Source organism: Heptranchias perlo, chromosome 2, assembly GCF_035084215.1.
Source record: "Heptranchias perlo isolate sHepPer1 chromosome 2, sHepPer1.hap1, whole genome shotgun sequence".
Classification (NCBI taxonomy): Eukaryota; Metazoa; Chordata; class Chondrichthyes; order Hexanchiformes; family Hexanchidae; genus Heptranchias; species Heptranchias perlo.
Genome location: NC_090326.1, coordinates 100084753 through 100098864, shown reverse-complemented (window position 1 = coordinate 100098864; position 14112 = coordinate 100084753). Strand labels below are relative to the sequence as shown.

Genomic DNA, 14112 nt, shown 5'->3' with positions numbered 1-14112 from the left:
CAAAAATAAACTAAATAAAGTAACATTTCACAAAGTTTAAAAATAAATAAACCTACCTTTCAGATGGTGTCACCTGCTCCGATGTCCGATACCTCACCCTCCGATGTCTCTCTTTGTGTGTTCCCCCCCACCCCCTCTCTGTCCCAGTGCCTATTGGCAGTCAGGTTGTCTGGTGGGCCCGAATCCTGGAAACCAGATTAATGAGCATCTATTACCTCTCGATCATATGGGGAAGGGTAATTTTTAAAAATTCGGTTTTACCGTGCACCCATTGACCCCCACCCTCTCTGCCATCCCGCCACCCTTTTAAAATTGAGCCCCATGTATCTTCCAACCAACCCAGCTACTTCATGCTGTTTGTTCCCTGCAAGTGATATTTATAAGTAAAAGGACACTGATTTATTATGACATTTATTTGGTGAGGGTGATGGTTGTTCTGGGGAATACAGCCAGAGTCAAGTTCACGGCACCCACTGATGGATCAGCTATACAGGGGGGAGGAGGAAAATCGGGAAAGCAATAGTGATAGGGGATTCAATAGTTAGGGCAACGGACAGGCGTTTCTGCGGCCGCACACGTGAGTCCAGGATGGCATGTTGCCTCCCTGGTGCCAGGGTCCAGGATGTCACTGAGCAGCTGCGGAATATTCTGAAGGGGGAGGGTGAACAGCCAGAGGTCGTGGTCCATATCGGTACCAACAACATAGATAGAAAGAGGGATGAGGTCCTGCAGGCAGATTTTAGGGAGCTAGGAAAGAGATTATATAAGCAGGACCTCAAAGGTAGTAATCTTCGGATTGCTCCCAGTGCTATGCGCTATTGAGTATAGAAATAGGAGGATAGAGCAGACAAATGGGTGGCTGGAGAGATGGTGCAGGAGGGAGGGCTTTAGATTCCTGTGGCATTTGGACCAGTTCTGGGGGAGATGGGACCTGTACAGGCTGTAAGGGTTGCACCTCAACGGAGCTGGGATCAATGTCCTCACGGGGAGGTTCGCTAGTGCTGTGGGGAGGGGAAGGGGGTTTAAACTAATTTGGCAGGGGGATGGGCACTAGGATGTAGCATTGGAAAGGAGAAACAAGGTGCACAAAGGATTGGGAGACAGCACTAGAGTAAGAAATAGTACAGAATTAGATGGGATCAGGCTAAGAGAGAATACAAGAAGGTCCAAGATAGGTTTACAGTGCATGTGTGTAAACGCACGAAGCGTAGTAAACAAGGTTGGTGAGCTGCAGGCACAAATAGCCACATGGGAATATGATGTGGCGATAACTGAGACCTGGCTCAAAAAGGGCAGGATTGGGTACTAAATATTCAGGGATACAAAGTGTTCAGGAAAGACGGGAGGGGGATCGCAGTATTGATTAAGGAGAATATTGCAGGGCTGGAGAGAGAGGATGTCCTGGAGGGGTCAAGGACAGAATCTATTTGGTTAGAGTTAAGAAACAACAGCGGTGCCATTACACTACTGGGTGTATTTTATAGGCCACCAATTAGTGGGAAGGATATAGAGGAGCAAATTTGCAGAGATATTACAGAGAGGTGCAAAAGCCAAAGAGTAGTGATAATGGGAGACTTCAATTATCCTAATATTGACTGGGATAGGGATAGTAATAGTGTAAAGGGCAGAGGGGGGGGGGAAAAGAATTTCTGAAGTGTGTTCAGGAGAACTTTCTTGATCAATATGTTTCCAGCCCAGGAAGGAGGCTTTGCTGGATCTGGTCCTGGGGAATGTGGAGCAAGGGTCAATGGGGGAACATTTAGGGAACAGTGATCATAGTATCATATGGTTTAGATTAGCTATGGAAAAGGACAAGGAGCAATCTAGAGTAAAAATACTTATTGGAGGAGAGCCAATTTCAGTGGGTTGAGAACGGATCTGGCCCGGGTAAATTGGAATCAAAGATTGGCAGGTAAAATTGTAATTGAACAATGGGCAGCCTTTAAAGAGGAGATGGTTCAGGTACAGTCTAGGTACATTCCCACGAGGGGGAAAGTACGGCAACCAAAGCCAGAGCTCCCTGGATGATGAAAGAGATAGAGTAAGATGAAGGAGAAAAAGGGGGTGTATGACAGATGTCAGGTTGATAATACAAGTGAGAACCAGGCTGAATAAAGAAAGTTCAGTGGGGAAGTGCAAAAGGAAAGAGGGGCAAAGAGAGAGTATGAAAATAAAGTAGCAACTAACATAAAAGGGAATCCAAAAGTCTTCTATAGGCACATAAATAGTAATCGGATAGTAAGAGGAGGGGTGAGGCTGATTAAGGACCAAAAAGGAGACCTATGCATGGAGGCAGAGGGCGTGGCTGAGGTACTAAATGAGTACTTTGCACCTGTCCTTACCAAGGAATAAGATGCTGCCAAAGTCACAGTAAAATAGGAGGTAGTTGAGATACTGGATGGGTTAAAAATTGATAGAGGAGGCAATAGAAAGGCTAGCTGTACTTAAAGTAGATAAGTCACCCGGTCCAAATGGGATGCATCCATCCTAGGTTGCTGAGGGAAGTAAGGGTGGAAATTGCGGAGGTACTGGCCATAATCTTCCAATGATCCTTAGATACGGGGGTGGTGCCAGAGGACTGGAGAATTGCAAATGTTACACACTTGTTCAAAAAAAAGGTGTAAGGATAAACCCAGCAACTATAGGCCAGTCAGTTTAACCTCGGTGGTGGGGAAGCTTTTAGAAACGATAATCCAAGACAGAATTAACAGTCACTTGGCCAAGTGTGGATTAATTAAGGAAAGCTAGCACGGATTTGTTAAAAGCAAATCGTGTTTAATTAACCTGATTGAGTTTTTTGATGAGGTAACAGAGAGGGTTGATGAGGGCAATGTGGTTGGTGTGGTGTAAATGGACTTCCACACCGGGTTTGATAAAGTGCCACATAATAGGCTTGTTGGCAAAGTTGAAGCCCATGGAATAAAAGGGGCAGTGTGGATACGAAATTGGCTAAGAGACAGGAAACAGAGAGCAGTGGTGAATGGTTGTTTTTCGGACTGGAGGAAGGTATACAGTGGTGTTCCCCAGGGGTCGGTATTAGGACCACTGCTTTTCTTGATTATATATTAATGATTTGGTCTTGGGTGTATAGGGCACAATTTCAAAGTTTGCAGAGGTCACAAAACTTGGAAGTGTAATGGATAGTGATAGACTTCAAGAAGACATTGGCTGATGGAATGGGAGGACACGTGGCAGATGAAATTTAACGCAGAGAAGTGCGAAGTGATACATTTTGGTAGGAAGAACAAGGAGAGGCAATATAAACTAAATGGTACAATTCTAAAGGGGGTGCAGGAACAGAGACACCTGGGGGTATATGTGCACAAATCTTTGAAGGTGGCAGGGCAGATTGAGAAAGCAGTTTAAAAAAAGCATAGGGGATCCTGGGCTTTATAAATGGAGGAATAGAGTGCAAAAGCAAGGAAGTTATGATGAACCTTTATGAAACACTGGCTCTGCCACAACTGGAGTATTGTGTCCAGTTCTGGGCACTGTACTTTAAGAAAGATGCGAAGGCCTTAGAGAGGGTGCAGAAAAGGTTTACTGGAATGGTTCCAGGGATGAGGGACTTCAGTTACGTGGATAGACTGGAGAAGCTGGGGTTGTTCTCCTTAGAGCAGAGTAGGTTGAGAGGAGATTTGATAGAAGTGTTCAAAATCATGAGGGGTCTAGATAGAGAGAAACTGTTCCCATTGGCAGAAGGGTCAAGAACCAGAGGACACAGATTTAAGGTAATTGGCAGAAGAACCAAAGGCGACATGAGGAAATACTTTTTACGCAGCGAGTTATGATTTGGAATGCACTGCCTGAAAGGGTGATGGAAGTAGATTCAAGCACGACTTTCAAAAGGGAATTGAATAAGTACTTGAAGGAAAAAAAATTGCAGGGCTACGGGGAAAGGGCAAGGAAGTGGGACTAGCTGGAATGCTCTTGCAAAGAGCCAACACTGGCTCAACGGGCTGAATAGCCTCCTTCCGTGCTGTAACCATCCTATGATTCTGTTTTATATTTATATTATATGCACAATGGGCCTGTGACTGGAATGATGGCAGGGGGCATTTTTATTTTGTGCCAACTGGTTCATGGACCTATCTGTAGTATGGACTAGGTGGTTCTATTGTACAGGAAGCTCCAAAGTTAAACACTCTGCCTGGATAATGCTGCAGGATCACACCATAAACATTGTGCAAAAAGGAGCCAGGAATTTAGACCATCTCATACCTAGTGCAATAAGGAGCGTGGAATTTAGATTGTTGCCAATGTAAATGTTCTGAATTGTTATCTGGATCTATAGGGTCCCAGACTAAGAGTTCTGTCACCCAGGGCTAATTTGGGGACAAGCAGAGGTATGCTAGTACAGATTGGTAGGTAAACATAAAGAACATAAGAAATAGGAGCAGGAGCCGGCCATACGGCTCCTTGAGCCTGCTCTGCCATTCATTAAAATCACTGCTGATCTTCAACCTCAACTCCACTTTCCCGCCTGATCCTCATATCCCTTCATTCCCTTAGCATGCAAAAATCTATCGATCTCAGTCTTGAGTTTACTGAACAATTGAGCATCCACAGCCCTCTGGGGTACAGAATTCCAAATATTAACAACCCTCTGAGTGAGGAAATTCCTCCTCGTCTTAGCCCTAAATGTCCGACCCCTTATCCTGAGACTGTATCCCTAGTTCTAGACTCTCCAGCCAGGGGAAACATCCTCTCAGCATCTACCCTGTCAAGCCCTATTAGAATCTTATATGTTTCAATGGGATCACCTCTCATTCTTCTAAACTCCTGAGAGTATCGGCCCATTCATGTTAACTTTCTGTGCTTCATGTACGAGGACACCCAAGTACCTCTGAACACCAACATTTAATAGTTTCTCCCCATTTAAAAAATATTCAGTTTTTCTGTTTTTCGTATCAAAGTGAATAACCTCACATTTCCCCATATTATACTCCATCTGCCATCTTCTTGCCAACTCACCTAACCTGTCAATATCCCATTGCAGACTCTGCGTCCTCCTCACAGCTTACTTTCCCACCTAGCTTTGTATCGTCAGCAAACTTGGATACATTACACTCAGTCCCCTCATCTAAGTCATTAACGTAGATTGTAAATAGCTGAGGCCCAAGCACTGATCCTTGCCGCACCGCACTAGTTACAGCCTGCCAACCTGAAAATAATCCGTTTATTCTTACTCTCTCTTTCCTGTCCGTTAATTAATCCATGCTAATATATTACCCTCAATCCCATGAGCCCAAATCTTCTATAACAACCTCTTAAGTGGCACCTTATCGAATGCCTTTTGATAATCCAAATATACTACATCCCCTGGTCCCCCTTATCTACACTGCAAATTACACCCTCAAAAAACTATGAATAGATTTGTCAAACACAATTTCCGTTTCATAAAACCATGTTGACTCTGCCTAATCATATTATGATTTTCTATGTGTCCTGTTACTACGTCCTTAATAATAGATTCTAGCATTTTCCCTACCACTGATGTCAGGCTAACTGTCCTATAGTTCCCTGTTTTCTTTCTCCCTCCTTTCTTGAATAGCAGGGTTACATTTGCTGCCTTCCAGTCCACTGGGACCGTTCTAGAATCTAGGGAATTCTGGAAGAATTCAAAACCAATGCATCCGCTATCTCTGCAGCCACCTCTTTTTTTAAAACTCTAGGATGTTGGCCATCAGGTTCAGGGGATTTGTCAGTTTTTAGTCCCATTAATTTTTGTGAAACTTTTTCTTTACTAATCTTAATTAATTTAAGTTCCTCCCTCTTGTTAGACCTTGGTTTCCTGCTACTTCCGGTATGTTTTTTGTGTCTCTTACTGCGAAGGCAGATATAAAATATTTGTTTGACATCTCTGTAAACTTTGTAGCCAAATCTTCTTTCCTCTTTTTTGTTAAATCTTAATCTCAAAATTACACAATTTTAGAAGAAAAGCATACAAAGGGCACTGTAAGTGTGTACTTATTACTTGAGCTGTAATTAGGGCTGTACCTTGAATTGGGAAGAAGCAAGTTCGTATATTGAGCTATGTTAAGGTGCTGATTACAAAATTTGCATTGCTTGAAAGTTTTGACTTTACACCCAAGTACATTTCAGGGGACCACCAGAGACTTGGGGACTGAACATGTGCCTGTGCTAGACTGCATTGTGCTTATTTTCCTTCCCCAACCTCAACACTAGGTTGCCCAGGGGTTAAATGTATAACCATCCCCTTGCTGCAGAAAGTGGATTCTAAATAACAAAAATGAATTGTAAATCTGAAATGACCGCAACGAAATGTACACAACACTGAACCACACATAATATCAAAATAAAGCATAGAGCCACTTATTGTTGGAGTGGCTCCAGGCACACATGACAGCTATAATGGAGGGAAATGTTTGTGCATCGCAGAAGTAGTATTTAGAATAACAGAGGAATGGCCTTGTTGCTTTGTGTCTGTGCTCCTTGTACAAATTCTTATTTTTCTGAATTATTTTGAAATTGACTCAGTTTAGATCAATTTGTGACTTCAGATTTGATGTTGTCCCCCAGTGATCGCAGCTTTTACAAGATTGGAGAGAGAGGTTTCCAATTTTAGATTCTACAGAGTAGTATTTTTAATGAGATGGCTAACCTTAAGAGCGGTATATAAAAGATATAAAGTACTAATTAATAAAATCCACACAGCCTGTATGTACATGTTTGTGTAGCTGCACTGAAATGGTAGGATGTGAATTTGTACCTGAAATCTTCCATATGCTGAGTTCCTCATCCCAGTCCTGGCCTATTGACTTAACACAGTATCCATTCTGTTCCTTTTCATCTCCAAAAACACCTACTTGCTTCTTGAACCCATTCTTGTTGTTAGTACACAAAAGTATCTAAATTAATATTGCTACTATTTGGTGAGCGATTTCTCAAGGTTGAAAAGGCTGATGTCGTCAACCCCAGCATGTTGCTGTGTTGCCGAGATACACTCTGTTCACATGTTGCATGAGTTATTACCATCTGGTTTCATTTGTTTGCTTGGTTTCTGACCTCCGTGCCTTGTCATTTCAACTCCCTTTCCTTTCTCACTGACCTTTCTGTCTTTGATCTCTTACATTGCTCCAGCCAAGCTCAGTGAAAACTTCAGGGACAATATCTTTCTCTCCTTTTTGTCCTGAGCACTCTGCAGCCCTTTGATCTGAAAAGTGCTGTCAGTAGCTTCAGATGTTAGCTGTCTCTCATATTTTCCTCTCAATTTATCCCATTCACATTTTATTTTACTCCATTCCATTATGGAGCTGTTTTACTTATCTTTTTTCTTTCTGATACTTGTTCACAGCTTGACCGAGGTGAACTTATGTATATCAGCCGGTATTTTACTTTTTTTTTCCCCGAGCTTTTTGAAACAAACTCCTTTCCTCTATCTTTGTAGCTAGAGTATCTGTGGTTTTGATCCTTACCTGTTGGTATTCCCTGCCCTCTTTGTCTTGATCAGTCATGTAAAGGAACTCACTGGCTTCCCTTTTCAGCTTTGATGAGGGATCAAAAATGTTAACTTGTTTTTTTAATACTGGTCGAATTGCTGAGTATTTCTAATATTTTCTGTCTTTCAGAGCTCCAGCAATTGCAGTTTTTTTCTTATTATAACTTTAGTAGGACTCGATTTTCTGACCTGACCCACTTTGTAATGGTCACTCACAGCAGTATGAATTTTAGAAACAATTTGTGTAAAGAGCTTTTTTTAAAAAAAAATGTCAAAAAGATCACTATTAAATATAGAAACTTCACTTATCAGGTACACTTGTCATGCAGAATTTATGGACCCATGTCTAGCACAAGGTCAGAAAATCGAGTCTTATTACAGTTACAATGGAGAAAGAAAAAAAACTGCAATTGCTGGACTTCTGAAATAAAGACAGAAAATGTTGGAAATACTCAGCAATTTGACCAGCATTTAAAAAAAAAAGACAAGTTAACATTTTTGATCAGTCGGAGCCTTTAAAATCCTGAGGTGGGATCTGGAGCTTATATTACAGCCAGTCTGTTGTCTTGGCCTCATCATGATGTAGAGCACTATCAGGACATCGAGTGCTTACAGTGGAATTTGTTTTCATCACCTAGGTGCAACTTGTAAATGTACAATTGTGAGTTGATGCTCTTGGTAAGGATAAGGGTTAAAGTGGTATGTTACTGAATGGCCTGTATGGACCTGGCAATTACTGAAAAGAAAATCTGTAAATTAACGTAGGTGCATAATAGGATGAAAATGATACAATTGTGTAAATCTACCTAATTTCATTCCTGTTTATGGCAGTGTTAATCCAAACTCACCTCAAGAAAATGGACTGCAACACAGTTAAGCGGAAAAGATTTGAGTTGTGCATTTTGAATCTTGCCTGAACTTCACCTGCAGGGTGGAATCTTTGCATATAGATGGAAGGCATCATCGGTACCAAGTGTTGTCTATTGCAATGCTAGTGCATTGTTTTCTCAATCATAGACTGACTTTGTTAGATTAGTATCACAATTGTTAAATACCAATTGTTGTAATTTTTAATCCAGTTGATGTCAATTTGCAATTCTGGTAGCAACACTTTCTTGCTAGTGGGAATGAGTAAACCCCTGACTGTTCCTTGCAGTCAGTGCTGATAAAACCAGTCCTGCATATCCAAATCTGAGTTAATGTGACTACTTCTTTGTTTCTTTGTGTAAGTTTAACTATGATCCTCAAAAAGCAGAAAATACTGTAAAACCTTAAGAACATAAGAAATAGGAGTAGGCCATACGATCCCTCAAGCCTGCTCCTCCATTCAGTCAGCTCATGGCTGATCTTCAACCTCAACTCCACTTTCCTGCCCGATCCCCTTATCCCTTGGTTCCCCTAGAGTCTAAAAATCTCGGCCTTGAATATACTCAACGACTCAGCATCCAGAGCCCTCTGGATTGAAAGGTTTAGATAAAGTAAATAAAGAGAAACTGTTCCCATTAGCGGAAGGATCGAGAACCAGAGGACACAGATTTAAGGTGATTGGCAAAAGAACCAAAAGTGACTTGAGGAAAAACTTTTTTACGCAGTGAGTAGTTATGATCTGGAATCCGCTGCCTGAGGGGGTGGTGGAAGCAGATTTAATCGTGACTTTCAAAAAGGAATTGGATAAATACTTGAAGGGAAAAAATTTGCAGGGCTACGGGAAAGAGCAGGGGAATGGGACTAACTGGATTGCTTTTACAAAGAGTTGACATGGGCTCGATGGGCTGAATGGCCTCCTTCTGTGCTGTAACCATTCTATGATTCTACCCGGTGCATTTGTTGCACTTTTATGCTGGGAGTAGAACTTGTACACCAATGTAAGCAAACTTTTTATGGACATTCATATGATATTCATATGATAATTCACATGGCTTTGAAAGATAATTGTGTGTGTCATTGTTTTTTTCTATTCATTTTATTTCTCCGAAAGGCCTATCTCACTAAGACACGATTGAGAAGCCTTAAAACTTTTCTTTTTGCTTATTTCGTTCAGGTAAGGAGGTGGCTGAAAGGTGGTACGGCGAGATAAAGAATTACAATTTCAACTGTCCTGGGTTTTCCTCTGGTACAGGTGAGTAGAAGGATCTTTGATTAGTTGCTTACTTCATAGGCCCAGATTTTTCTGCCAAAATAACGGCGAGTTTAATGATACTCGCCATTATTAATATGTAAATCATCCAGCAATTTGTGGCGAGGAAGAGGTACCCCGTGAATTGCAAATCTCCACAAGTTGCTGGACAATTTGCACCGTTCCGCTGTTAACCTTGCGAAAATAGCAGCTCGCCCTCAGCCTCCCTGTGAGTTTCATGAAATTGCTACATTTGTGCATTAATTGCCAATTAAACTTGCTGCAGAAAGTTAGGGCTGCTACTTAACAGCGTAAGTACCTTTTTAAATGAAATTTATGTTCCTGCAATGCCACTCATCCTCTCCGGTCCAGAAAGGGAACAATTTAAACTGGTGTCTCATTCCTACAGGTAGTGATTTCTCAGTAGCTACCACCTACAGCATTATAGCACATGACTGCTCACCTCTGGGACATGGGTTTGAATCCAACCCACATTGGTGGGATAAAAGTTTGCTGTCTGTTGGTAGGAAGGTTTCTACATGAAATTAGTTTGGCTAGTTTCAGTCAGGTTTCTAGTGAATGCACCTGCAAGATCAGACTGTCCTTAATTTGGCATTCAGTTAAGAGAGGCCGCAAGATAGCTGGTGTGGGCAATAGAAAAATGTCACACTGGTGTACTAGTGAGTGCAATTCTGTGGTTTGGACAGAGTTGGGAGCTATACTCTACCTATCTGTGCTGTACCTGACCTGGGAATACTTGATGCGAACAGACACTGAGTGCCTGAATGCAAATGTGTTTCATTCCTAGGGCATTGATGTTCAGAATCTTTCCAGTACTGAATTATCAATTTCATCAGTGTCATTGTGGAAGGTGGAGAGTGGGCTTGATGCTTTCCACCAGGAGAGAACGTCAGGGAGAGGAGGAGATGTGCCTTGCTGATTTCCTACCAACTGGTCTCAGTGACATTAGGAAATTGTCTGTGGCACGGGGAAAGCAAGAGGAAAGTTTAAAATGTATTAAAGAAAGAGGGTCTTTCCAAAAAAAAAATTAAAATGTATTTTCCTGTCTGAAAAATCAATGTATAATGAAGGATCATGCACGTTTAAACATGTATCTGGGCATTTGGGGGCAAGCATATTTTTAATTCTGTCCCTTCCTTCTACTTTTTTGCCCTGACAAGGTCGACAACTATGACTTGCTATATTCTGAATAAATGAGAAAAGTCTGAGTTGACTTGTTGGATTGAAGATTTACGTTCTGATGGCTATTTAAAATCTAATTTGTGACTTTTTTTCTTTAGCTGACTGTTTCTGCTGACAGTAGCGACAGTGGTGCAAAATAGTTAAAGATTCTAAGGCTGAATGCGGCTGTGCCATTTATCTCAGGGGTGTAGCCAGACTGAGTGAGCCCTCCTTTATAGCCTCGTGTGACCTAATACGACTCCAGCTAAACTCCAGGATCTTTAAATGAGGTCACCACTTCGAACTTAGGGGAAATCCTGCAGTGTAATTGTTTGGTCTGATACCCAGACAGCAGAGTAGGTCACATTTGGTCAAATGGCCCTTTGTTGTGTACAGTGAACAGTGTAACTAAGAATATGTTTCTTGCCAATAATTTATTTACTAATTAATTGTGGATATGTTATTCAGTGTATGATGGAAGTCTCAAAATTTTTAAAAATGGCTAATAACTACTGCCTTTTGTTCCCCTCTCACTGTTTACATTGTCAGTCAGCGTTATCAGTATGGCATGGAACTTCATCTCTAGGTCACATTATTGTTCATTGATTCCTGACAACCACAATGTAATCTACTATCGGTCACAGTGCTGCAGTTAGAATGAGCATCCTTATTCCCCAGAACTGGTGCCTGGCTCTCCTCCAAATGTTGAGATAGAGAAACTGTTTTTCGAGCGATTAGAGAAGAGGTTTTCCCTGTCCTCCTCTAATCAGGGTGGCTGTAAATACATCACGGCGAGAAGTAGGAAACAGAAGAGGTAATTGCGTCATTACATCGCTGCCCTGGAAAGATCGAGTCCCTGTTCAGATTAAGTTTTTCATTTCCCCAAATTATTGCTTTTAAGGGGGTGTTGATAAATTTTCAGGTAGGCTTGTTTCCTGCAAGAATCTGTCCTGCACCGCTGTCCTGCACCGCAGTTCTACGCTGCACAAGACACCGTTCTTTATTTTTTATTAAAATGAAGGTTAAAAATAAAATGATTAGCGCAAGATACAGTTGGCAGTGCAATCTTCTCGGGTATTAGTCATATCAGCTGTTAAAACCAATATTAGAAATTCTGAAACGCATTAGGAAAAGAAATGCATCCTTTGATCCCTAACCAAGGTAATGGTTTTGCACAATTGTGTTAAATTTGTACTTCAGCTTCTAAACACAGCTTTAATTTTGTGGTCAGATTACTGATTTGGTAAAATTAATTTACATACAGTAGATACTTGATAATTGCTAGATGAAAAAAGACCACAATCCATTTAATTAACCTTCTACCATCCTGGTAGTCGCATGATACAACAGTAATGGAGTTGTTGACACTGGTAGTCAATCACTATCATTTAGTCTACAGCAGACCCAGACATGAGGTGAAGAAAACCCCCAGTGGTTTAGGAACCATTGGCCCAAAGTCATCTCTTCCTCCCAAACATATTACACTTACCATATGTCATGTCTCATTACTCATGTACTGTATCCCAAAATATTATATATTATAGTGTTGAATGAATCAACACTACCTGCTACCACCATCTTCTTAAGGAGCCTGTTCCATAGATTTACCACTTGTGAAACAGCTTGTCATGGTTTACATTATCTAGTCCCTTTAGAATCCTAAAAACAGTAATCATATCACTTCTCAACCTCTACCAATGAGAACATGCCCAATTTACATAATTGCTCCTCATAATCCAATCTGCTATCCCCTCAATTTTTCTGGTTGCTCTCTTGTATCCTTTCAATAGTTGCAATATCCTTTTTGTACTGTGGTGACTTCAGGCAGCATCTGTGGAGAGAGAAACAGTTAATGTTTCAGGTTGATGACCTTTCATCAGAACTGGAAAGAGTGGAAAAAAATTGCAGGGCTATGGGGAAAGAGCAGGGGTTGTGACTGGGATTAATTGAATAGCCCTTTCAAAGAGTCAGCACAGGCATGATGGGCAGATCGGCCTCCTGTGTTGTATCAGTCTAGTCTAACTGTACACATTATTCTAAGTGCAGTCGCAGCAATGATAGATACTGACTAATGTTAGATGAAGAGAGATAGTGACTATGTAACAGGAATTGGACCAATTGGTACTGAACAGTGATGGGAGGGGGTCTGAGAGGAAACAGCTTGGATAATGCAGATAATGGTCGTTTTCTTTTTGAGGGGCATGCAAAGGCTCAGATAGGACAATTGTTGAGGAGTGGCCAGTAGAGTTGAGCAGATTTTGGACTTGAATGTGAGAACAAGATTGCCCAGTAACATGTTTGTCATTTTCTCTCCCAAGTAACTGTACATATATTTTCAGTTAACTGTGGTGTGTACAGCCTGATGCTTTATTACCATATTTGTCAAAACTGACTTGGACTAAAATGTCAAGTTCTCAGAAATTTGAAGCAAACCCCAATATATTGTTGCTCATACAGCCCTCACACCAAGTGTTCAGATAGTTAGGTGGTAAAATCACTGTTTGTGTTTTTATAGGTACAGTCAATTTTTTCATGAGATTGGAGAGAGAGAGATAAGAGTTAACTCAGTACAGGCAAAAGATCAAACCTAGAACCTTCAGGGTCTGTGGCTCAAAACCACATCACATGGTTCATTTCTCCTCTGAGCAATCCTATTTGTTTAATGACAAATTAAGAAAATTAACTAATCTGCTTTAATTTGATTATTCTGCCCACCTGTTCAAGTCCCATGAATGATTGTACACACTGCAATTTGGGGCCTACTGCAGGCTTTATGTTTAGAAGAGGGCAAAAGAGTGTAATTTCAACATTGACCAGCTGAATCTTATGTAAATGGCACACCATATGACAAAGATCTGATGCTCCTCTGAGTCTTTTTCCATCATTTCTTCTTACTAAACGACTGTTGAAAGGCAAATAATGAGAAAATGTGAAATACCTATTTATGTTTCATTGCTTAAGGATGAGCTTGTCACTGATGAGTGACAAGAAATGGAAAGGACTTGTATAAGTCATCCCCATCAATGCAATTAAGTATTTTATACATACCAATCGTCCATTAAATATAGAGTGTTTTTTTCAGGTAACTATTTGGATATCTCAGCATCATTTTGTGGAGTGCAGCTAAATTATAACAATGTGGCCAACCCCCAACAGACAGACAGTATAAGAACCAACCTTGGTGTTCTATACATAAGAACATAAGAAATAGGAGCAGGAGCAGGAGTAGGCCAATCGGCCCCTCGAGCCTGCTCCGCCATTCAATAAGATCATAGCTGATCTGATCCTAACCTCAAATCTAAATTCATGTCCAGTTTCCTGCCCGCTCCCCGTAACCCCTAATTCCCTTTAC

General features: G+C 41.2%; 1 protein-coding gene across 1 annotated transcript in view; it reads left to right on the top strand.

Moving 5' to 3' along the window:
- The window catches only part of glipr2l (GLI pathogenesis-related 2, like), a gene marked incomplete at its 5' end in the record, with an annotated part of 36629 nt that overhangs the window by 622 nt on the left and 21895 nt on the right, over positions 1-14112 (top strand). Inside the window, one exon of the mRNA XM_067996056.1 lies at positions 9504-9581. Within this exon, the coding sequence (XP_067852157.1) occupies positions 9504-9581 (78 nt within the window). The remainder of the gene's footprint in view (positions 1-9503; positions 9582-14112) is intronic.